At 38.8% G+C, this 23,766-nt stretch overlaps 1 protein-coding gene and 1 non-coding gene across 3 annotated transcripts in view; both read right to left on the minus strand.

The window, feature by feature from the left end:
* Nucleotides 1-265: 265 nt before the first annotated feature.
* The window catches only part of CCAR1 (cell division cycle and apoptosis regulator 1), a 36,417-nt gene continuing 12,916 nt past the window's right edge, over nucleotides 266-23,766 (minus strand). For both annotated transcript variants that reach the window (XM_063133036.1, XM_063133035.1), the window contains exons 6-25: nucleotides 22,706-22,899; nucleotides 22,200-22,314; nucleotides 21,923-22,115; nucleotides 20,121-20,250; nucleotides 19,726-19,887; nucleotides 18,623-18,848; nucleotides 16,595-16,708; nucleotides 15,774-15,940; nucleotides 14,878-15,088; nucleotides 13,958-14,041; nucleotides 13,514-13,699; nucleotides 10,637-10,828; nucleotides 9,945-10,178; nucleotides 9,329-9,440; nucleotides 8,862-8,944; nucleotides 7,804-7,950; nucleotides 7,564-7,684; nucleotides 5,011-5,196; nucleotides 3,676-3,881; nucleotides 266-1,591 (exon numbers count right to left, since the gene is read on the minus strand). In XM_063133036.1, coding sequence (XP_062989106.1) covers nucleotides 1,532-1,591; nucleotides 3,676-3,881; nucleotides 5,011-5,196; nucleotides 7,564-7,684; nucleotides 7,804-7,950; nucleotides 8,862-8,944; nucleotides 9,329-9,440; nucleotides 9,945-10,178; nucleotides 10,637-10,828; nucleotides 13,514-13,699; nucleotides 13,958-14,041; nucleotides 14,878-15,088; nucleotides 15,774-15,940; nucleotides 16,595-16,708; nucleotides 18,623-18,848; nucleotides 19,726-19,887; nucleotides 20,121-20,250; nucleotides 21,923-22,115; nucleotides 22,200-22,314; nucleotides 22,706-22,899 — 3,123 coding nt within the window. In that variant the 3' untranslated portion in view covers nucleotides 266-1,531. The remainder of the gene's footprint in view (nucleotides 1,592-3,675; nucleotides 3,882-5,010; nucleotides 5,197-7,563; nucleotides 7,685-7,803; nucleotides 7,951-8,861; nucleotides 8,945-9,328; nucleotides 9,441-9,944; nucleotides 10,179-10,636; nucleotides 10,829-13,513; nucleotides 13,700-13,957; nucleotides 14,042-14,877; nucleotides 15,089-15,773; nucleotides 15,941-16,594; nucleotides 16,709-18,622; nucleotides 18,849-19,725; nucleotides 19,888-20,120; nucleotides 20,251-21,922; nucleotides 22,116-22,199; nucleotides 22,315-22,705; nucleotides 22,900-23,766) is intronic.
* Nucleotides 16,204-16,266, minus strand: LOC134403221 (small nucleolar RNA SNORD98). Its single transcript, XR_010025760.1, has one exon. It is a non-coding gene; the product is annotated as a small nucleolar RNA SNORD98 (small nucleolar RNA).

The following is a 23,766-nucleotide window of genomic DNA, read 5'->3' on the forward strand; positions in this document are numbered from 1 at the left end:
CATGCTGCCAAACACACACTGATGGCAAGGAAGTGTTACTCCTCTGGGTGAGGGCACCATGGCCATGTCACGGCTAGCCTGCATAGCCCCTTCTAGTGCATTCTTTCAAGATGTGTGTTTATATAAACCTACCTAATGTAAAATGGAGAAGTTTCAGCGTTAGATTTGATCTGTGATGACATTTTTAATCTTTGTCTTGTGCTGCAGCACTACTTAGGATTGCTTTATTGATGAAGTAGATAATAATGTACAGTTTTCAATGTGATTGGGAATGGGAAGTGTTTATTCAAGATGCGCTCACAACCAGAAATGTTAGAAATGTTTGACTTCGAGGAGCCAAAACTGATAAAAAGAGAAAATTGTTCTGTTCTTTTGAACAGAACAATTTCAAACATTTTACGGTTTCTGCCAACAAACCAGCATAGCTGCCAACACCATACAATATGGGCACCCTGTAGCCACGTAATTACAGTTAGGATAGAAACCCTTATTTTACCTCCAATTCCAAGTTAATGTTAAGTTATTCCTCCTCTACTGAATGAAATGTGTGTGACAAAATATAATCTTATATACCACATTACTTCATCACAACAACAAAAATGCTACGTCACTTGTTAAATTTAGGTCTTTTATAAACTTATGTGAAATGCACATAATACCTTATCTGTTTGAGGGCTGTTTTAAATCTTAAGAAATTAACACTGGGAAAGTAAATAGCCAATTTAATGAAAGCCAATATAAAACTAGTTGCAATTTCTCCAAATAAAACATCATACTGACATCTACTGGCCTGGTATGCAATAGTCAATTGTACATTTCCATAAACTGCTTTTTTGTTTTAAGTAGCTAATATATTAATGAAGGGATAGATAGGACATTTCAAGGAATACAAAATATGTATAATAAAACAAATCTCTTTTTCATATAAATCCCAACTTATCAACATTTTGATAAGTTTTTTAAAACTATTTTTCTCAAACTCAATTACTGAGTATCAAAACAGCAGTAAGAACTCACAAGTGTAAAGTCACGATTTAAAGGGGAAAAAATTGTGACAAGAAATTCGAGGTTTTCTTTAAAAATCTTTACTTGCAAAATTAAGCAGCATGCTATGATTTATATCTGAATTTTAAAAGACTAATTAGACTGAAATAAAAACCTAAGAATGGAGTTTCTATAAATAATGAAAAAAATGTTTCCACTAGACTTTGAAGGAAAACATTTGGTAATTAAATACTTACTACTTCCCATTAAGTTGATGAACTTTATTAGCGTTCAAACTATAACAAAGTTTACCCTAAAACATTTTGCAATGCAAAATTATTTTCACTCAAGGAGTGTCTAATAAATTGAGGGCTATGAATTACAAGCAATCCTTTGAAGCAGGCTCGCACATTTATAAAACTTTATACATCCTTGCTTTGACTAAAGTATTTATACTACTAAAATCAAACATGCATCACTTTCATACACTCCAGTTTCATGATTTATATTACATTATGTAACACCATTTATTTCAGCAGCAAGTTCGTCATACATTTGCTCCATTTTCTTTGGATTTTTGATCTTTATCTTCAGTCTTGACAATATCCTGCGAAAAACAGGAAAATCTATCAGTGAAGGGCTTCAGGTAACTTAAGTCTTGACATGTTTAAATTCATATGCTGCATTAATCTATGTGATAACAGAAAGTATAATTAGCCAATCAGTGTCATCAGTTGATTGAACATGGATCTTTGTCTTTTACAATTACTAGTACCAAACTGTTAAGTTATCTGCCTATGATTATTGGCCACCACTTAAATAAAACATCTGAATGCATAAGAGAACTAAATTTCAAGTCACACATTTCATACTTAACAGAAGCTAGCAGACAGAAAATACTAAGCCATTAGATGATGCAAGACCACAAGTATTAGGCATTACGCACTTCTACAGGGCCAAGAGACAAAAAAAATAAATCCACCATGCACGCACACACATGTGTGTACAGACAGAGAGTTAGGGCTGGTGAGAGAACAGAAGTATATAATTGAAGTAAAACTTCAACTTCTCAAAGTTCTTTCGGGTAAGACTTGACAGTATCCCTTGGCACTAGAGGATATATCCTTATCCTATATCCCTTCAGTTTCAATTTGCTTGACTCCAGAGCAATAGCTATTGCTGTTTTTCTTACATGTGATCATGACCATCATCATATTATTATTATTATTATTATTCATCTCTTTCTCTCCCATGGCGGTTTTTCTAGATGAACATGACGGGCTTTGCCAAGTTATGCTGTCTTTTACTGATTCAGGAATTTCCTGACAATTGAGCATGTTTTAATTATGACTGCTTTCTAGATGTTGTTGTGGATATATTTTGGTAGGCCCAGTTCTGAAGGTTTTCTGTGTAGTTTTTTGATGTGATGCCAAAGACTGATGTGACTAATGGAATAATTGTGACCTTTTCCTGTTGCCATAGTTTTTTTTTTATTATTATTATTATTATTATTATTATTACTACTACTACTACTACTACTACTACTACTATTTCCATGCCATATTTCCATGCAACGTGCCCAAAGTAGTTCACAACAAAAGAATATGAATATAATACTTAATATCAACATATCATTACAATAACAAACCAGTAACAGTAAACAGAATGAATGGGTGCTGCAATATGAGCTAAAAGCAAAGCCATTCACCAAATGTGGATCCTTACGTAGCCAGAACACCACCACCCACACACAAGAGGGATGTATCAGCAGGCTTGAGGGAACCCCAAGATTTGCAGAAGTACTTTTTGTTTATCAAGGAAAGAACCCAAGAGGGCAATCCCTCCCTAAAACAGCCCAATGAGAATCGAACAAGCTCAGTGGCCACACGATGCTAAGCTTTGAATGAGGAAAAGCTGAAAACTGGGTGGGATGGAGAGGGGGAATAGAATGGAGTATCCTGAAAGAAGGTATTGTTTGCTTTCTGAACAGGAGCACTCCACACAGTAACGTTTTGCTGAAAGTCTCACATGTAAAGACAAGAACACTATTACTACCAATTTGTTTCACAGTAGCATTACAGCAATGTTTTAAAACACTTTGGGGGAGCTCACCATTGCATTATTCCAGAAGTCTTGATTTATTTTATTGCATTGACTTTTCAAGAACACCACTGAGAACACCTGCATAACTACTTCTAGGAATAAAAAAGGCTTCCCCAATCTCATGCCCTCCAGCTGTTTTGACTTCAATTCCTATCAACCCCAGTCAACAAGGTCAACAGTGAGGAATTCTAGGAGCTGTAGTCTGAAACATCTGGCACCAGGTTGGGGAAGGCTGGAATAAAACATCTGTGAATATCTTCACAAGAATGCCCATTCACTATCATTCTTTTGTTAGTGAAAGCTGTGTGGAGGAAGGGCCTGAACATACTTTGGCAATAAAGTTCAGTCATAGTTCTCCAATACCACATTGGTCACATTCCATAATATCAGAGTGTGATTTGGGTCTAAGGGTTCTGCTAAATGCTGCTAAAGTCAATAGCAAAACTTCCATTCATTTTAATGGCTCTTGTTTGAGCTCTCAACTTCCAGGCCAATCAACCTTTTTCTGGGGAAAAAGTAGCCTGTTTTACCCTCTGCCATTTTCTTTTACATGGTATTTCACATAACAGAATTAAAAAAAATACTCACCTTCTTAAGGACAGTGTGTATTTCATCCATAACTGTAGCCAAACTTTTGATTGTCTTACTCAGCTGCCCTTCAAACTGTAAATTTGTATCTTCTGTTACCTTCAAGTTCTCTTGCAGTTGGCCAAGGTCTTTTTTGACTTCTTTAATTTCTGTAGACAACCCTTTATTCAAATTCTCCAAATTCAATATAATCTTTTCATCTTCATCTGAAACAGAATTTTTAAATCATTGAATCTTTCACTTTATCTTTCTGTAGAAAACATACATGCATACATAGTGGAAGTCGATGGGTTCCCACCTGCAGCTCTTTCATGTAACATTCTGTTACTTAATATGTTGTTCCCCACCTCGATCAAGGTGGAGAGGCGGGTAAGAAATAAAATTATGATGATGACGACATCTTCTGTTTAGGCTGGCAGAGCAAGACTATTTAGAAATTCCACTCGATTCGGAATGCAGTGGTCCTTTTCTTCATTGGAGCAAGGCTCAGGGAGCACATGTATATACCTATGTTGAGAGAACTGCACTGGCTCCCACCTAGATCCTAGGCATAATCTGAAATGCTCGTTTTGACCTTTAAAGCCCTAAATTCAGAGGTGCGCAACTTGCGTCCCACCAGATATTTTAGACTACAGCACCCATCATCCCTCCCACTGGCTGTGGTGGCTAGGGCTGATGGAAATTGTAGGCCAAAACATCTGGAGGGCTACAAGTTGCCCACTCTGCATAGTTTGGGTTCAAAGCACCTCAACCTGCTTGTATGCCAAGATGATCAAACAAGGCACCCTGCTTTGAGTGAGATGAGACTGGCTGTAATCTAAGCCTCTGTAACTCTACTGAGTCAAGCAAAGGCTGCTGGGGATTTTTATCCTGATAATGCTTTTTGTTTTTTGTGTTCATATTTTCTTTTCTTGATATGTTGCTTTATATTCTATGTATTTTATACTGACCTGATTCGCATGTAATGACAACCCATCGGCTTAAAAACTGATGGGTCATCATGCATGAGCGGGAGAGAGTGGGTGCAGGCCTCTTCCACTTTTACCTCACAACCCATGAGTGCCTCCTTCATAGGTTGTGGAACATGAGGTCCAAAGCTGGACTGCTGGGTGTTTAGGGGGTTGTTGTGGATTTAACCACTGGGTTGTTTAGCCAGTGGAAATACCAGATCGTATGAAATACATTCCCTCATTGACTGCAAAACAAAAAGTGCTATTTAAAAACAAAACAAAGAAGACTCAGGAAAAAACGTGTATTCAACTTCATGGTTGGCTGCCAAATATTTGGTACTATGACAAACCTTTCTGAATGTGTGAATCAATAAACACTGCTCACCTGTCTTTTCTTCTAATGATTGAAGCTTTTGTTCCATCTCAGCCCGTGCTTTTTCACTCTTCTCTAATTTCTGTAAGAGACTCCCTACATCCACCATAGCTCCATTGTATACAATGAGACCAACATTTTCTTCTGATCCTTTAGATTCCTGTTTTATAGCAGGTGATGGTAGCAGCAGCCTGTTTCCTATAGTGGGTTAAGAAATATAATTAATATAATGTAAAATCACCACCAAATGTGCCTGTTGAGTTTCCAACTACTGTAGGAGAAAGATGCCAAACACTAACCTGTTCAACATTTTTAAAATAGTTCCTATGGACTCATATATATCACCCTGGTATTTATGAAAGGCAGTACAAAAATATTTTAAACAAATAAATTAAAAAACATAGATTAAACAAAACTAAGTTAGAATTACATACAAAATGTCTTCCTAAAATTGAATGTCTTGACCAGATCCTGAAAGATCGTTAAAGAGGAAATGAAATAGGTGTCCCTTAGAAGTGAGCACCAGAGCCTACACACAACCACCAAAAAGACACTCTTCCTAACCCCAACTAGACATTCCTCTGGGTTTTTTGGAACATATAAGAGGCCCTCCAAAGATGATATCAAAAGGCAGATAGGCTTGTATAACAGAAGGCAATCCTTCCAATATCCTGGTCCTAAACAATTCAGGGCTTTAAGGGTCACCACCATCACTTTGTGCTGCACCCACAAATAAACTGAAAGCCAGTGTTATGCCTCTGTAAGCTATCAGGCCACTGCTGCATTCTGGACCTACTGTAGTTTCCAAATATTCTTCAAACGCACCCCTATGAAGAGTGTATTGCAACAATTCAGATGTGACGCCACTAAAGCATGTGTCATCCTGGCCAGTTCTCCATTCTCCAGAATTGGTGCACCAGCCTCAGCTGGGCAAGAGCTCTCCTTCCTACAGTCAAGACCTGGACATCAAAGGTCAAGACCAAACTATGTGCCTGAATTTTCAAGGGGAGTGCTATCTCATATAACACAAGTTGAACCCCAATTCCCAGGTCAGTTCTACAGATAAAGAACACCTCTGCCTCATCCTAGATTCAGTTTCAATTTGTTAGCCTACATCCAGTCCATTATGATAGTGGCTATAGAGCATTCTATTGGTGTAATTAAGTTCTAGAACGAGGTAAATGTAGCCCATTTAGTGCTTTACAGAACTAATACTGTTGTTTTAGTTGCTGTTTGCCGCAGCAGGGCCCACATGAGGCTTTTGGGCTGTGTATCACCCACCCCTGCCATAAGCCAACAGCCAAGGTGGCAAATAGGCATCCCGCCCAGCACCGCTTTCTGAAAGGTCTAAAGCCAATGTAACACCGTACCCCAAATCCCATCCCTGCAAGCCGGTCCAAAAAGATACCATGATTGATAGTCAGGCTGTCTGGTTCCCAAACCAGGCCTAAAGCCATATTGAAATGGATCAAGATAATCTGTTTCATCCAAAACAACAACAAAAACCCTGTAGCTGAGAAGCCACTACATGGTTGAGCACCTTGCCCAAAAATAGGAGACTGGCTAGAAATTCTTGCATATGGGAGGATTTCTAAGGGAGGTTTTTCTTCAATAATGGTCCCACCAAAGCCTCTTTCGAACAGGGATCAAATCTTCCCACAAGAGGCGTTTACCAACTTGGCCACTCTACCTCTGACTGTTCTTATTAGGTAGGATGGGCAAGGGTCGAGAATACATGAAGCTGACCTTATCGCATCAAGAATCCTGTCCACATTCTTCGGCTGCCAAAATTGAAATTATCCAATATAATGGGATAAGCAAGTACCAAAAGTACATCTACTGTTATGGCTCTAACTGAAGCATTTAAGTTGGAACGGATACAAGCAACTTTATTTACCAAGTGCCTCACATACTGGTCATAGTGGCCTACTTAGCAATCCTCCCATCTACTTTGTGAGCTAACATGAAAAAGACCTCCAACTATTTTGAAATGATCTAATGGCTGCCTTTGATCAGCTGCTATGGTAACGGAAAAGTGCTGCTATCATTGCCACAGAATATACTCTAATAGGAGCTCTAGCCTGTGTACGTTCATATTTGTCAATAGTCTTCCATCGCTCTTATCTTCCCTGCTGTTTCACTGATTTCAGTTCCACAGACCAGCAAAGGGTTAATGCTCCATGTCCAGGATATGATGTTCATTTTAGCAGAACAAAGAAAAACATGGTTGAATCTGAAGGTGCCTTGTGCTATGCAAGGTCATTTCCCCCCCCCCCTTTTCTGGTGGGTCCCCTGACCCTTAAGAGTATATATTCAGTGGATGCAGCCTCACTGTACAAGCAGAACTCCAATTGTGTTTCTTTGGATCCAATCCACAGTCTTCCTTACCTATTCCACCTTTTGAAAATGGGAAATACCAGATTATTACTGCCTTGAGGAAGGATTCATGCTATTAAACTCTCAACAGAACAAAATATCACCTGTACCTTTGTCCGCTGAAGTATCATCTCTGAAGAACCACAGTGATTTATATGAAATGCCTTTATAGCTTAAAAAATGTATTACCTAGCATTTCCTCCTGTGGCGTTTCCACTTCTTCAGGATTTTCTTCATCTTTAGAAGTATCTGTCAGTTTTCTATAAAAGCAAGATTCGCGAAGTACTACCTTATTAAGCAGCTTCTTAACCTAAAATAACACAAGAGGTACATAATCATTTTGAGAAACAGAATGGTATGATTCTCATGAATATAAATATATTTTATATTAATATATATTATGACCAAATGGCTACTTAAGCAACAAACCTGAGCTCGTGAGAGATGTAATCCAAGTGTATACAGTATCTCTTCCAAGTCCTTTTCCAGAAGGTACCCACAATGGCATTGATCAAAATAAACAAAAGCCATCAGAAGATCTCGGTTAACAGTTATCATCTGGGTTTTGTCTCTTTCCTAAAAAAACACACATTTTGACCAGTTTTTGCTAATTTCTTATTAGCTTTTGTGAATTTTGTTAAGATTAGAAAAGATAGAATATACAGAACATGTACCTTCACTTTCAAAATACTGTTAAAATTTTGATACAAAAATGTTCAAATGCACTACAATGTCATAGAGGGTTAGGCAACTGGAAGCCAGCTATGTACAACACTTACATTGGTATTAGTTCAGAATAATTGGTTGCAACTTGGAGGGAAATAGCAGCACCAAAATCTGACATAACCTTTCAGCAGTTAATTACCAGACTAACTGCAGGCAGGAGCTATTTGTTCACTATGTAAAAGTGTGGAGAGTGTTTCCATCTCAACTGATATTTGATATGATCTCTGCTAAACACAATCGTACAGCTTAACAAAAATTAGAGCACTTTCAAGGATTAAGTATTTTAACTGCTTTCCTGCTCTGAAAGAACACAGTCCTTTTCTCTGTAATTGACGTCTTGATCTGTGGCCATTTAAGCTGAACTGCTAAAATGATTTAGGCTGCAATCCTATACACACTTACCTGAGAGAAGCCCCACTGAACTCAGTGAGACTTGCATCTCAGTAGACATGTATAGGATTGCATTGTAAAGATTGCTATTTTGTTCCTCAGGAGAAGTCTGCATGCTATAGTGATCTACAGGCCCATGTTATAATTCCTAACTGTTACCATAAAAATAAACACCACCTCAGAAAACAGGTTAAGCAAAAAATAAGGGTTTCTGAGTGAAGGGTTCAGGTTATTCATTGAAGGTAGCTTTGGCTCTTCTCTTCAAATTCTATGTATTTTGATGAAGGTAATTTTGGCATTCCACCCCCCACCCCACCAAATTCTCTAGAATTGTCATTAATTAATAGTAAAGTACACACAGCACTAAATACCTTATCTTTAGAAGCCCTCTCTTTGCAATGCCGGCTTCCTTCTCTTCTGTCATCTCGCCTATTCACCTCCTCCTCATCCCTATCTATGGAAACAGAAATTACTTTTAGCACACTTCTATTACGTTAGAAGTTCACATTGCTATTATACATATCTGCAACTGAAGATATATGCATTTCTCAATTAGATGTTAAGGACTTCCACCTTACAACATAAAAAGAAAAGACAATTTGTGTTGACACTCATGTGAACACACAAGAAAAGGTTAGTTCTCTTCTGGATCATTTTGGCTCAGTAATCTTATGTAATAATGGCAAAAGACACAAGAAATACTATATGCAATCTATTAAACATTCGGAACACCGCTGTAAAAATACACTTGGATAATTGAAGGTTCTGTAATTTTGTCCTTGCAGATCAAATATCTGCACCTGCCTCTTTTTAATTAGAATAATCATCCCCAATATACCATCATCTTCATCCTCAGCATCTTCAGCTTCCATTGGATCATATTCTTCCTGGTTATTGTCATCTTCCATTTCATCTTCATCTTTAGAATCTTCTTTCCTCTTATCTTCTCTCTGCAATTAATTCTCAAATATTAAAAGAATCCAGTTTTTGAGAGCAATGATTAAAAAACCTTCAAACTATGAAACCATGTGCAAAGGTTCTGAAAGAAACCAGAGATCTGGAATGCAATTTACAATCTCCTTGCAGGAAAAAAAACAAAATGAAAGGAGCAAATGCGAATCTCTGAAACTTCTATGAACTCTCTAAGTCTGTTCTGTTCTTATATGGACATGGTTTGAAGCAAATGAACTAACAGCCAGAAAACATTAAGTTGGATCCATGGGAAAACACACACACTCTCTCTCTTTTTAAATACCAATTTAAAAAGCTTGTACTCTTTAAAGGGAAATAAATTAATTGCAGAATTCCAATCAGTGAAAAACTGACAATATTTACACTAACATCAGAAAAAATCAGTTTTGCATTATATGAGGAATGAAATTTAGTTAAAAGCCTATACTGTCCAAGCCTTCTTAATCCAGACAAATGAAGTTGTTTTTTTAATGTCCACCAACCTTTCTGTCATCTCTGTCATCTTTTTTATCTTTCTCATCTCCAGATTTTCTTCTTTTAGGCTTTGGGTCATCGTTTTCATCATCTCGCTCTTCCTTTTTATCTTTTTTGTCATCTTTTTTGTTCTTTTTATCTTTTTTATCTTCCTTATCCGGAAGAGACAACAGGGATCTGTAGATTCGGACACCAAAATCCCTTTGAAGCATTTCATTGAAAAGTTCTGCAAATAATGATACCTGCAGAACGAATATTAAGAGATATAAATCCCTGTTATGTACCACAACTAATCTGCAACATACTTTTAAAATATTTATAAAAATTAGAATTAACAAAGTAGCCACGCAGTACAGAACCAAACAACAAAACTGAATGATTAATTTAGCATCAAAAGTATGAGCAAATAAAATAATTTTAACCTGACACTTGAAACTCAACAGCATTATAATCTTTTACTTTGCTTAGACAAAATCCAGTGAAGATTAGCATTATCCTAATTTTACGGAGGGGGAAACTAAAAGTAAGAAATAAAGACTTGTACAACAACACTCATTGATTCCATAGCAAAGTTCAACTCTTATATAAAGCAGGTTCTCCTTAGAGATCACTAAGCATGGATGAGTGCTAGGCCTGAGTGCAAGGATACCCACATAGGTGGACCATTAGAAATATTGAGGGGGGAACATTAAATGATTACTTCAAAAGAATGTTCTTTGTTATCTTCCAGCCTGTAATCCAGAAGAACACTAAGAGACATAATACTGCAGTCAAACTTTCCACTTTTGGCTGCCCAGTTAGGATGCACAATAATTGCCGGTTCATCAGGCAAGATGTATCGCCTCTCTCGACGCTGGCGTTCCACTTCCTCTAAGCGTTTCCTTTCTTCCTCCTAAAGATTTGGGGAAAACAATTTGTAGTGGATATTTCAGAACATGAACTTTAAATGCTTACATCTTAAAGCATGTGCCAAGAGAAGACAAAACCCTGGCTTAGTTTACTGGGAAGTTTTGCTCTCTTCTACAAAAGCAGATGGTGTCATGGATGCAGATGATGTGCCTGACGAACCAGTATGGTGTAATAAATAGAGCTGCCTGTGAGAAGGGAAAGAGCTACGTACACCACACTAAGCTCCCTGGTGGAAGGATGGCATAAAGTAGGCATCAGCCATCATGCATTTGGCAAAGGGGAGGAGAGCCCATTGTTCCTCTGTAGCAGGGTTGAAGAAGTAGTTTGGGATGGGGGGATGACTCACCACTAAGGGCCAAGTGACATCAGGGGACATGAACACTGTTATTTCGTCCCCGATCATGGGGCCAGCTGGAACAACCATCCAGGGCATGAATTGCGTAGGACAGGGGCAAGCTGATTCCCCTTTGCAGGAACTGAATCAGCTCAGCTTTGCTCTTTGTGGGCTTTCTCTATATAGGAAAAATCTGGGAAGACCGAAACATCCCCTTCTTGCCTTGCTCCGGTGGGCATATGTTTTCCCTGGCTGGGAAAAATATGTACATAGCAAAGCCTCCCCAGTTGAGGTGCTGGATGGATGATCGCTCCTCTACCTGGCATCTTCGGCCAGAGAGGTGCTTAGCACACCCAATTGAGAGTGCAAATGGCATGCTTAGTTAGAGGAATCCTTAGTCTTACCTTACCTCTGATTGGAGCTAAAGCGGGGATTCCCCTCTACATAGCCCTCCCTCCCAATTCCCCCTTGCCCTCATGGTGATTCTTCTCTCTTCCTCTTGCCCAGCCCCCGGTAGCCTTCAGGGGCAGTGGAAGGAGCCTAACCGTCACAGGCTAGATAGGTACCCTCTGCAGGCTGGATTAGGCTCATGGGCCAGAGGTTCTCCATCCCTGGTCTACAGAGAGAACGCCTGTAAAGGGCCTGAACAGGAGGCTCAAAAATTTGTCTTACTGGAACATAAAATAATAAGAGCTGCTGTTCATCATCATTAGTGGTGGCAATGCTTACTACAGCAAGGGGTGTGGGTGGGTGGGTGGGTGGGTAGGTACATAAATAAATCACAAAGGTTAGGCTAGGAGAATAATCAGTGCTCCATGAGGTAACCAGTTCAGATGTCATCTCAACCACACATTCAGTATATGAACTTAGGCAAGTCACTTGCTCACAAGCTTCAGGTCCCCAACTACAATATGAAGGTAATAATTGTGGCCTACCTTGCAGGGCTTTTGAATGGTCTACCAAAAACGTATATTGATAACTGAAATAACATACAAGAATAACTGAATCATAGAATAGTGGAGTTTGAAGCGGCCTACAAGGCCATTTAGTCCAATCCCCTGCTCAATGCAGGAATCCATCTTAAAGCATCCTTGACGGATGGCTGTCCAGCTGCCTCTTGAATGCCTCTAGTGTGGGAGATCATACCACTTCCCTGGGTAATTGGTTCCATTGTCATACTGCTCGTACAGTCAGGATTTTTTTCCTGATGTCCAGCTGGAATCTGGCTTCCTGTAACTTGAGCCCATTAGTCCGTGTTCTGCACTCTGGGATGATTGAGAAAAAATCCTGGCCCTCCTTTGTGTGACAAACTTTCAAGTATTTGAAGAGCGCTATCATGTCTCCTTAGCCTTCTCTTCTCAAGGCTAAACATGCCCAGTTCTTTCAGTCACTTCTCATAGGGCTTTGTTTCCAGACCCCTGATCATCCTCACTGCCCTCCTCTGAACCCGCTTCCAGCTTGTATGCATCCTTCTTGAAATGTGGTGCCCAGAACTGGACACAATACTCAAGATGAGGCCTAACCAGTGCTGAATAGAGGGGAACCAGTACCTGATGTGATTTGGAAGTTACAGTTCTATTAATGCAGTCCAAAATAACATTTGTTTTTGCAACCACATCACACTGTTGACTCATATTTAACTTGTGAACTACAACAATTCCAAGATCCTTCTCACTTGTAGTATTGCTGAGCCAAGTGTCCCCCATCTTGTAACTGTGCATTTGGTTTCTTTTTCCTAGGTGTAGAACTTGGTATTTATCCCTATTAAATTTCATTCTGTTGTTTTCAGCCCAGCACTCCAGCCTATCAAGATCACTTCGAAGTTTGCTTCTGTCTTTCAAGGTGTTAGCTATCCCACCCAATTTGTGTCACTTTGTACTCCTACTATTACTACAATTATTATTTACAAACCTAGTTAAGGCATGCTGCAAGCTGGTCTTCCAGCCAAAGAAATATATCAAGTGATATCCATTCGATGGGATGGATATAAAAATTTAAAAGCACAATATGGCCAATGAAAATGACTTGGTTCCCTCCCATAATATTACCACCCTCCCTGTGGTGCCAAGCAATGTTTATATAATACTTTCTCTAATCCTGTAGGTCTTTTCATCCATATATGGATAAAAGTGGCATAGGAGGAAGCCATGAGAAAGCAGCCTTTATGCTAAAGATTACAAAATGGTCATCTTTCAAGTGTTAAAAGACTTAATCAAGGACAGCAATACTCTCGATTATGAAAATCTTCTTCCTCTGTCAAATATTTGGAAGTTAAAGTATGAATCAAACACTTATAAAACATTTTGTATCTAAATAAATTTACTAAATATCTACCTCTTTGTCATCTTCAGATTTCCTCTCTTCCTCTTCTTCATCTTCCTTTTCAGACTTCTCCAGTTCTTTCTGTTCTTCTTTTTGCTCTTCCACCTTTAACTGTTTTGTTAGCCGGGCTATCAGTTGGGATTTTAGACCCTTTGAGCTAAGAGTTCGGCTTTCTAATTCCTTGCGTAAGTCATTAACCTAGTTGATAAATATTGCACAGTCAATATTTCAATCTGTAATTCAATATTTATATAAGCAAACTGAGGAAAATATCCTTGTCAATTACTGAAACATAAAGGCAGGCAAAAGTTAGCAAGAAATCATACATGTTCACAATTTCAGAAAAAAACATGATAAATTTCCCCCCAATATAATCAGTGATTTTTAAAGATTTAACTTAAGAAAGAGCAAAGGACTGTGATATTTTCTAGCCTTTAAGAATTAGTCTTTAGTTACCTTCATTGCTTTTGGATCAAGTTTAGACCAATGAGTAGGAGTAGAAATCTCTTTTGCTTCCCCATCATCCTTTTCCTCTTCATCCTAGGATGAAATAAAGACATCATTCTTCAGAAAGGTTAAAAATAAATATTCTTCTTTCTTAAATTCTGCAGCTGATCTGGGCAAGGTCACAACTGTTTCATCAGACAGTCTTCTCCTAAAGTTACCATTTTGACAAAGCCACATACACACATTCTACTACTTTATAATAATCACAGTTCCTCTCTCATCAGCCAATAAGAGTCTCTGTGAAACACAAAAGGGTGATAATAAAAAAACAACAACACAAAGCACATCAGGGACACACAGACACTGCTGGTCGCCACTAACCACACAGTGTGTGATCTTCCCCAATTTTCAAACCACCCAAAATATTCACTTTGTTAGACCTTTTACATTTGCCAAGATGCCAATCAGCCACATAGCCTAAAAAAGTCTATGTTATTTCAATATCTCGCCTATTTCCAAGTAACATTTTTTAATAGGCTAATGTAAGGGGAAACACTTCGGTTGCTTTTTGTTTTGTTTTGTTTTTGGTAAAATGGCAAAATGTTTAACACAACTTGTAAAACTGAATCTCACTCAACAACTGGTCCCAGATTCCAGCAACTAGTTCTAAGATTAAAAAGATTTGTGCATTGAGTGCAATTTTAATTCCACCTGCTGTATCAGCACACACTTTTAAGTTAGTACACTAGCTGACATTAAACAAACAAACAAAAAAAGATTCTACACTGCTGAAAGCTGGTTTACCAGTCATTGTTACCAGTTATGTTCCTCCTAGGTATGTTTGTGGTGTAGTGTGTGGTGTGCATTTTGTGCCTGTGTTCCTGCGCCTGTGAGAAGCAGAAATAGAAAAAGGGATTAGCGTTCAGTGCCTGTTCTCCATCAGCCTCCTTGCGTTCACCCTGAAGCTTCTCGACCAGCTGCTGCTTGTATCCTCGGGAGAGGGTTTCCCACTCTGAGCGGGTGGGAAGGCAATGCCAAACATCCGGGAAAAATAAAACCACTGTCTCCACATGAGCTGGAACCGTACGCCCCTTGTGGGTCTCCTCAGGGCGATGGTAGCGAATCTCTGCAAAACGGTACCTGTTGCAAGGGAAGAAGCATGTTGGAAAAAAAAGTTCTACAATACATTTTATAGAGCCTAGATCACTGTAGCACATCAAGTAAAGACACTTTGCTGCGACAACCTGAATTTTTTCTAAAGAAAAAGATATGAAAGCCATATGTTCTCTTTGAAAAACTTGTATAATTTATTTTAAGACAACTGTTAAAGAATGAATTAAATATTAACTGCTGAAAGCAATCCATTTCCCATTAAAATGTACTATATTGGACAATTTAAAAAGTGGAACCATCTTTTAAATTTGGTATACAGCAGGTGTTCATCCACAAAGTGGCCAACAGGTGATTTAACATACAAGTAATAAATCCACTAAGAGAAAATATGGCTGCCCCAAACAACTAATTATTTATAGTACGAGCATAATGAAATGAAGTTTCCTTGACGATCTTCTCCAGCTATGCGTGAAATGAAAAATATTTTAACATACAAGTATTGCAAAATTCATAAATACATGATTTCAGAGCTCATTATTCTTCAAACCTTTTGGCACCAAATCACATTTGCACTGTTAACTAGTCCGTCACTTTGAGAAGTTTACCTGCACAGCTACTGGCTGCTGATGAGGAAAGGAAGAGGTTGGTTTTGCCAAAATCATTTTAAGCATGCTTCAGTTTCTCTAGAATATTTTAAGCATATGCTACTTACCATTGTGTGCATACACTTAAATCAATCCCTGTTAGAGCCCTGCAACAACGGATAGCAGTTTTAATCAGCACAGATGGGTCCTTCTCTGGGTCAGGTCCATCCAGTGAGGGTGACCAGTGTCCACCAATAGCCATGGCTTCATCTTTACCTTTCATACCCACTAAAAACTAAAACAGAAGGCTACTTAACATTTCTCTGATAAGAAGAGATTATCCAGAGATTATCCAAACACTAAAGCTACATCTGAAACATTAGAATGATACACACCTCAGTTCATCATCACAAGCAGTTACCCCAAATCTACAAGTATAACAGTAAAATTCTATACATTTTGACTCAGAAGGAAGTCTCATTGAATTCAATGGGGCTTACTGCAAAGTAATTGGGTATTGCACGTAACAGTGTTACAACTTACGTCTTGCTCAAGAATGAGTTCAGCTTTTGTTTTCCACAGTGCATTTCAGTAATGGAATAGGATTAAACATCATCACTCATTAATTTTGCAAGACATTTATGCAAAGTATCACAGAAAACACTCTGAAAGCAACAGATGAAAATAATTTTCTATACTACAAAATCATGTGTGTATATATAATCGTTTTTATAACTTTCTTGTAAATTACATTGAAAGAATCTTGAGAGTTTAAAAGTATAACCTTTTGAGATAGTAGCATATACTAGATTTAAGCAATGTAGGCTGCAATCCTATGCACTTATCTGGATGTAGGACCCACCAAATATAAGGAAGCTTTCTTCTGAGTAAACATGCATATGTTTACTCAGATTTTACAGATTTTACTAGAAATGCTTTTTTTTTTTACCTTTATAAGTCTAGCAGGATGCTGAAAACCATCCCGGACCTCTTGTGGATCTTCAGCAAGGGCACATGATTTGTGATAAAGATCTTCCATGCTAGGACTGGCCATGAGCATCACCTGTTAAAGTAGCAAGATAAACAATTGATAAGATAAGGTAAAGAAACTATTAGACAAAGCAGGGTATTGTAAATGGAATTGCGGAACTCAATGGGACTAGGCCAACAGATTAAAGAACTATATAGAGGTTTTGAAGGGTTAAACGGCTATAAACCTCAATGACGCTATTGTGTCATGTTTAACTTCTGATTCAGTGCTCACACAGATATTACCATATAAATCACTAGTTTGGAAAGTTTTATGCACTTAAAAGATACATCCAGAACCCACTAAATCATCCTTCCCTAACTTGGTGCCCTTCATTGTTTTGGACTAAAACTCCCAGCATTCCTGATGATGATGATGATGATGATTCCCAAAACTGCGATTCAAGGCGGCCTTACAAAATTAAAACATGTACAATGAAAACAAATAGGGATATACAAAAATTAAAACAATAAACAAGCTACAATATTAAAACATTTAAAATATGAATAATTTTTAAAAATCCAACATATAAACAGTGCATTAAAGGCCAGCTGGGAACAAAAAAGTTTTCGCCTGCCTCCGGAAACACAGCAGGGAGGGAGCCAGACTACTGGTACTCCCTGGGAAGGGAGTACCAGAGCCCCAGGGCAGCCACCGAGAAGGCCCTCTCCTGCTTTCCCACCAGGTGTGCCTCTGATGGTGGTGTGACTGAGAGACGGGCCTCCCCTGAAGGTCTCAAAACAGGCAGGATCATAAGAGAGAATATGGTCTTTCAGATAACCTGGACCCGAGCCATATAGGGCTTTATAGGTCATAACCAGCACTTTGAATTGTGCCTGGAAACAGACTAGAAGCCAATGGAGTTGTTTTAATAGAGGAGTTGTATGCTCCCTGTAACTAGCTCTGATCAACACTCTGGCTGCATGTCTTTGAACCAGCTAAAGTTTCCAAACACTCTTTAAAGGAAGCCCCACGTAGAGCACGTTACAGTAATCCAATCAGGATGTAACTAAGGCATGTGTCACCATAGCCAGTTCTCTAGGAATGAGCGCGGCTGGCACACTAGCTTTGACTGTGCAAATGCACTCTTGGCCACTGTTGAAACCTGGGCATCCAGGCTCAGGGCTGAACCCAGGAACCTTGAGGGACTCCACAGGCCAACGGCCAAGGAGTCGAACAGAAGTCCTCCTGCACCACCTTCTGGGTTTGTCCCTCCAGGAAGGAATGGAGCCACTGTAAAACAGTGCCTCCAAGTCCCATCACAGCGAGGTGGCCTAGAAGGATACCATGGTCACCACTGAGAGGTCCAGCAGAACCAACAGGGATACACTCCCACTGGCCAGTTCCTAGTGTAGGTCATCCACCAAGGCGACCAAAGCTGTTTCTGCCCCATAAAGAGATCTGAAGGCAGAGTGAAATGGATCTAGATAATCCGTCTCAACCAGGAATTCTTGGAGTTCGCCATGCTGGCTGGGGCTGATGGGAGTTGAAGCCCAAAATATCTAGAAGGCACCAGGTTGAAGAAGCCATACTAAATGATTTTTTTGTAGGCCATAAGCATGTTCTAAAATAGAATGTAAGTTGCATAAAGGCAACTTACAATTTCCTACCATTTAAAAACAAAATTGCTTTTATATACCAAATGCCCCAAACAGAAAAAAATTGCAAGTGCCTTCTTTATTTTCAGTGAACACTGATGATTTTTCAACATTCATTTTTATAAACATTCACGTAGAGATAATTTTTAAGTTTGTTACTTCAGGACCAGTCTGGAAAAAAAGTGAATCCAGATGTGGTCTAATTCCTTAAGACTACATTCTGCCAGTTCATGATGTGGGGCACAGAATGAATCAATGGAAATATATCGGGCAAAGCATATGCTTCTGTGATGGCATTTTGTTTTCAAAGATTCTATGGAAGAGGCGATATTTAGGATATAATACACACCTTTGCACTGTAAAGATGATCAGCATCTGGTGGGTCCAGTACAGCAGTGTTCTTATCCAAAGGATCTACTTCTCTATGCATTACGTAGAAGTTGCAGTAGTTTCCTAGCTGAAATGGTCTTGACATAGGAAAAGCATCCACCCATGTAAACTGAGCATCAAAGAAGTCGCTTGGGATGTATAAGTTCTGATAACGTCGTCTCAGTTCCATCATATCACAACTAAGGCTTTAAACAATAAAAGCATATATTTCATATAGGTAGAGAGATCTGAGGCTTAAAAAGCACAGTCTTTGCAATGTATTGAAGTAGAGCTAGACAACCTACTTAGTTCTGCTAATACTTCTGGCATTATTGCAAAGCATCGCCATTTTTAGTGAGCTTGATTAATTTTCTTCTATTTTTGTCCAAGTTTTGGACACTAATCACAGCTCAGATAGAACTGTGTAAAATCTTCCAAAGGTTAATTTTTAAGATTCCAGAGAACTGTGTACTCCCTGAGCTAGCCTACTAGACACAGCTCAAAGAAGGTCTCAAGTCTAAGGAGCAAGAAGCTGTGCAATAGCTGGTCCAGAACAAGCAACCCGGTGACCCTGAAATTTTGGACCAAACTCCCACCAGCCCCAACCAACATGATCAATGATCAGGGATTGCGGGAGTTGTAGTCCAAAAACATTTGGAAAGTACCTGATCATCTACCTTTGCCCTAGCCCATATGACTGGAAAGAGCCCCAAAGGTAGGGGATGGTGAAGGGGTTATTCAAACAGTGTGTGTCTGTGTATTTCTGCCTAAGTTTTAGCTTGATTAGAAGGTCAGGCAGCTTCCTCATCAAGGCTTTTGCAGAGCTCCACCAAAGCTATTATTAGCGTCTAGAATGAAAAGGAGAGGAACCCTGTTAATTTTGCTTTTGGCAACAGGTTCTCCTAAATTGGAACATTCAAATTTTAATGCAAAAATTAAGACTAGCAAAAGTTAGTATTGGGTTTCTGGTTGGGTACTGGGTTTCTGTCTTGTGGGTTTGCCTAATACATACTTATTTTATGGCCATAAGATTCTTTCCATAAATTAATAAACAAAATGTGGTTTGACACCCAAGCAACATACCAGTCTAATGAGAACTTGGAAAACTGGACCGTGTAACGGGGAACAACACGCCGGGGTCTTCGTGGTGATCTTTCCCTCTCTCGCCGAGGTGATCTTTCTCTAGAACGTTTTCTCTGGGGTGATCTTTCCCGTGACCTACGCCTCTCACGCTCCCTTTCACGACTTAACCATATATGAAATATAAATGTCTCATTTTAGCATCTGCAGTGTTATGAACATAGAGTTGACAAGCCTATTACTCTTGAATCAAAAGCAACAAACTCCAATTAATACAAAGTACAATATTCCAAAGTGTTGTAATAAATTGCATAGAACATACATCTAAACTTCAATTACTTAAATTATTAATTCTCTCCGGTATGTAAAGAAAATTGAGTAGACTATTTTTATCACACCTTCTGTCATCTTTTCTGTTAGCCATAGGATCTCCTCTGTCATTCCGCCCCGAAAATCTGGGTGGTGGATCTAATCTCCGTGCTGGTTGAGGCTGTGAAACTATTCGAACAGGGGGCTGTAGCAAACCAGCTAGGGGGGAAAAAAATCCCACATGCTCATAAGTTGTTTTCATATCAGTAAGTAACTTAAAAACAAAAAAGGAATTATTTTGCCGGGTTATCAGTTTAATACTTTTCTGCAGTGTAGAAAGTTCCTGCAACAACTGCTTTTTCTTTTCTTTTTGCATTAATGACTGCGATAACTAGTTAATCAGCTCATAGAAAGCATAAGCAACAAATGGTGCCTCATATTTACTATATATGGAATGCATTCATTTAACTGTTTAAGAAAACACTGAAATTTTACTTCCTTAATGCAAGTCTCATCGCACTGGGGCATTCAACTATTCTATAAAGCAGAAAAAAGCATATTTTGAACAAATAGGCCTAAACTTCTTTATACAGATGGAACAATTTAAAACCACGGTGGCTCAGAAAATGTTAACTTGTTGGAAGGTTTTGCCTCAATCATACAATGTCCAGCAATACGCAATAAAGATAAAGGATTCATTTTAACAAAATGCTGCTGTAGTTGCTTTTTAAGCCTACTCCTCATTTTGAAGCAATCCTAGCCCTAGCCCTGAGAAAGAATGTGCAGGCAAAATGGATTACTAAAAAAACAGGAAAACTTTTTCTCCAGGTTAGTAAAGCAAGGTTCACATCAGCAACAGTGTCTTAATTGTCCATATTACTTGGCTTCATAGGACACCAAATAGACTCTCTTTAATCATCAGGATCTATATGGATGAAACCCTGCTTGGCCATTTATTATTTATTTCAGGAAAAAGTTTATACCCCTTTTCATTTTTTTAAAAGTCCCAAAATGGTTCACAAAAATAAAAAGAGCAAAATACAATATGGCCAGAAACAAATCATGACCTTTGGTGCTTTCCTAAAGACTACAATGACCAGAGTTTTCCAGTGGTACCTTGTTCCTAATGGAAGCATCTTAGAGGCGCTCAAGCTTTACCCCTCAGGACAAGGCATGAGAAATAATGCTATTTTCTAGGTGATGTTAAAATACATATCTTTCATAATATATATCAGGCAACACATAACCAATTTAGACTTCATACTATTTAATGTTTTTATGAAGATCAACATGCAAGCAATAAAATCATAGGATGTCAGTGGAGAATGCACTGTTCATGACGGACAGAAACGTTTCGTATACTCTGTGGCCACATTCAGATGTAAAGATAGATTATATTTTAGTATTACTAGAATGTCCTGTGGCAAGCCTCAAGCTTAGGAGCTCGCCCTTCTATACACGTGAGTGGAGATTTAAAGCTCCCGGACACAGTTTATAAAATAACAAATAATCTGAATACAGAAAGCTGAGGCTTGTATGAACCATAGTTAGTGAATAAATTAGGACTGAACCCAGTTAACTAACTAAAGTTTGTACACAAACCAGTTTACCATATTTGGACAAAATTGGAAATTTTGGTTTGCTACAAACTGCAACTGGAAGCTTTAGATCTCTTCCCCTCATGTGTGGGGGAGCATGCAAGCCCAAGAGCCCCATCACAACAGCCCATGGATTGTTGTGTCTTCTGAATGCAGCCTCTCTTTCTTTTGATACAGCTACAAAATAAACTGAAGATGATACAGCTTTCCTACTCTTTGCTATGCTTGAACATTTAAAAAAATGACATTCAACATTAACAGAAGACAACAAATATCATCTTTTGAGGAAATACCTTTCTGCTGTGGCTGTTGTAACAAAGGCTGTGGTTGTGTCTGAAGCAAAGGTGTAATTGAAGCTGCTGATATTTGTGCCTGCAACAGCGATTGTGGCTGCGGCTGTGCCTGAACACTAAATGCAGTCTGCTGTGCAATGGGCTGAAGTACAGGTGGAGGAGTCTTGAGTAAAGGCTGGGTTTGAGTCTGGTTCTAATGCAGGGAAAAAGGAATGCCTTATGAATGAGCTTTATGCTAAAGGTGCCAACAACAGTCAGACTTAGCAGTTGCATATACCTGGTTTGGTAGTGTCTGAATTCTCTGTGCATTCCATTTGAAAGGCATATTAGGATTATATGTTGCTTCTACCAAAACTCTGTCTCCTACTTGAGGAGTTTTCCCTTTAACAGCACTGAAAAAGTAAAATGGTCAGATTATTAGGTGTTATTATTACCACACACACACACACACATGAGATCCTAGAGAAGATATCTAGGTACATCTGTTTTCTGAAAGACACTTCAAAAGATTATTAAATAGCGATGGGGTTATTTTTAAATTTTTAAACTATATAAATTAAGTAAAATTACTAGCTAACCTCCAGTCTGCAATATGCAGTTAATATTAATCTTCCTTATAATCTTGTAGTAAGGATTGCTGAGAACATACATGTACAGTTTAAGCACTTAAGCACTGACTTACTGATAACGTTAAAACAGGTTCAAGTAAAATCAAATCTCTATATGTGTGTAACTTATTTATCCACTACCACCAATTACCCAAAGGTAGCAGAATCTACTTACCTGAGCTGGAAGAATACATCTTCATCAACAAAACCAAATGTGTCATGTAGCTTCGTCACAACCCCAGTAAAGACACGCTGCTTCTGTGGTTGGGTCTGCTGTTGACTTGACCGTGGTGCTGGATAAGAAACAGTTATCTGTGCTGCTGGCTGAGGAGTAGATAGGCTAAGGCTTGTTGGCAGTGCCACAGCTGGCTGAATGCAAAATGAAGCAGGAGATTATATAAGTATTTACATACTTCAAAATGGATTTCACCTAAAAATATTTTCTGAACATTATTTTAACAAAAGGCACCTTGTAAAAAGTGCATAAATTGGCAGTCATTTCTTGCAAATTATCCCCTCAAATTATTAGACTATTTGTATTTTTATAACAAAGAAAATTTTATAAACAAACCAGGCAACTTCATACACGAGATTTGAATGTACACATCAGAGAACAGAAATGGATTTGAACCAGCATCAATAATGAACTGTAGGCTGAAATTATTTTGCTGTGCCCTTATAATCAAACACTGCCCCTAAAAGAACATTTTCAGATTTAAAATTTTGTTTCTCTTACTATTTTATTTTACTACTGCCAATTGTCTTTTTAATTATCTATTTTTTCCTATTTCTATTACTTTGATTACTTTTTCACCACAAAGGGGTGCTTTGGCACCCCGCTTTCATTTGCCACGAAGTGTTGACAAATGGGGACGGGGGAGGCTAGGATCTCCTGCTGCTTGAGAGTGGCAGGAGATCCTAGTGTCCCCATTCGCCACTACTTCGTGACAAACGAAGGCATGATGCCAAGCATCTCCAGGAGATGCTTGTGCATCCCACCCTGATATCAGCAGAAGGGTATTTCCCATGGTTTGATGTTACATGTCAAGTTATCCTTTGCCCCTGCCCCGCGATCCATTTGGATATCGGCTTGAGGGGTGGAAGGAGGGTTTCCTAGGATGGCTGACACATGCCTATACAGCCCCATTGGACAAGAGCGGCAGGATTTTCTGCCGCTCTTGCCTTGCAACTCTGTAAGCATCTGAAATAGTTGACAGAGCCTGACACACGACACAA

Source organism: Elgaria multicarinata, chromosome 8 (assembly GCF_023053635.1).
Source record: "Elgaria multicarinata webbii isolate HBS135686 ecotype San Diego chromosome 8, rElgMul1.1.pri, whole genome shotgun sequence".
In the NCBI taxonomy this organism is placed as follows: Eukaryota; Metazoa; Chordata; class Lepidosauria; order Squamata; family Anguidae; genus Elgaria; species Elgaria multicarinata.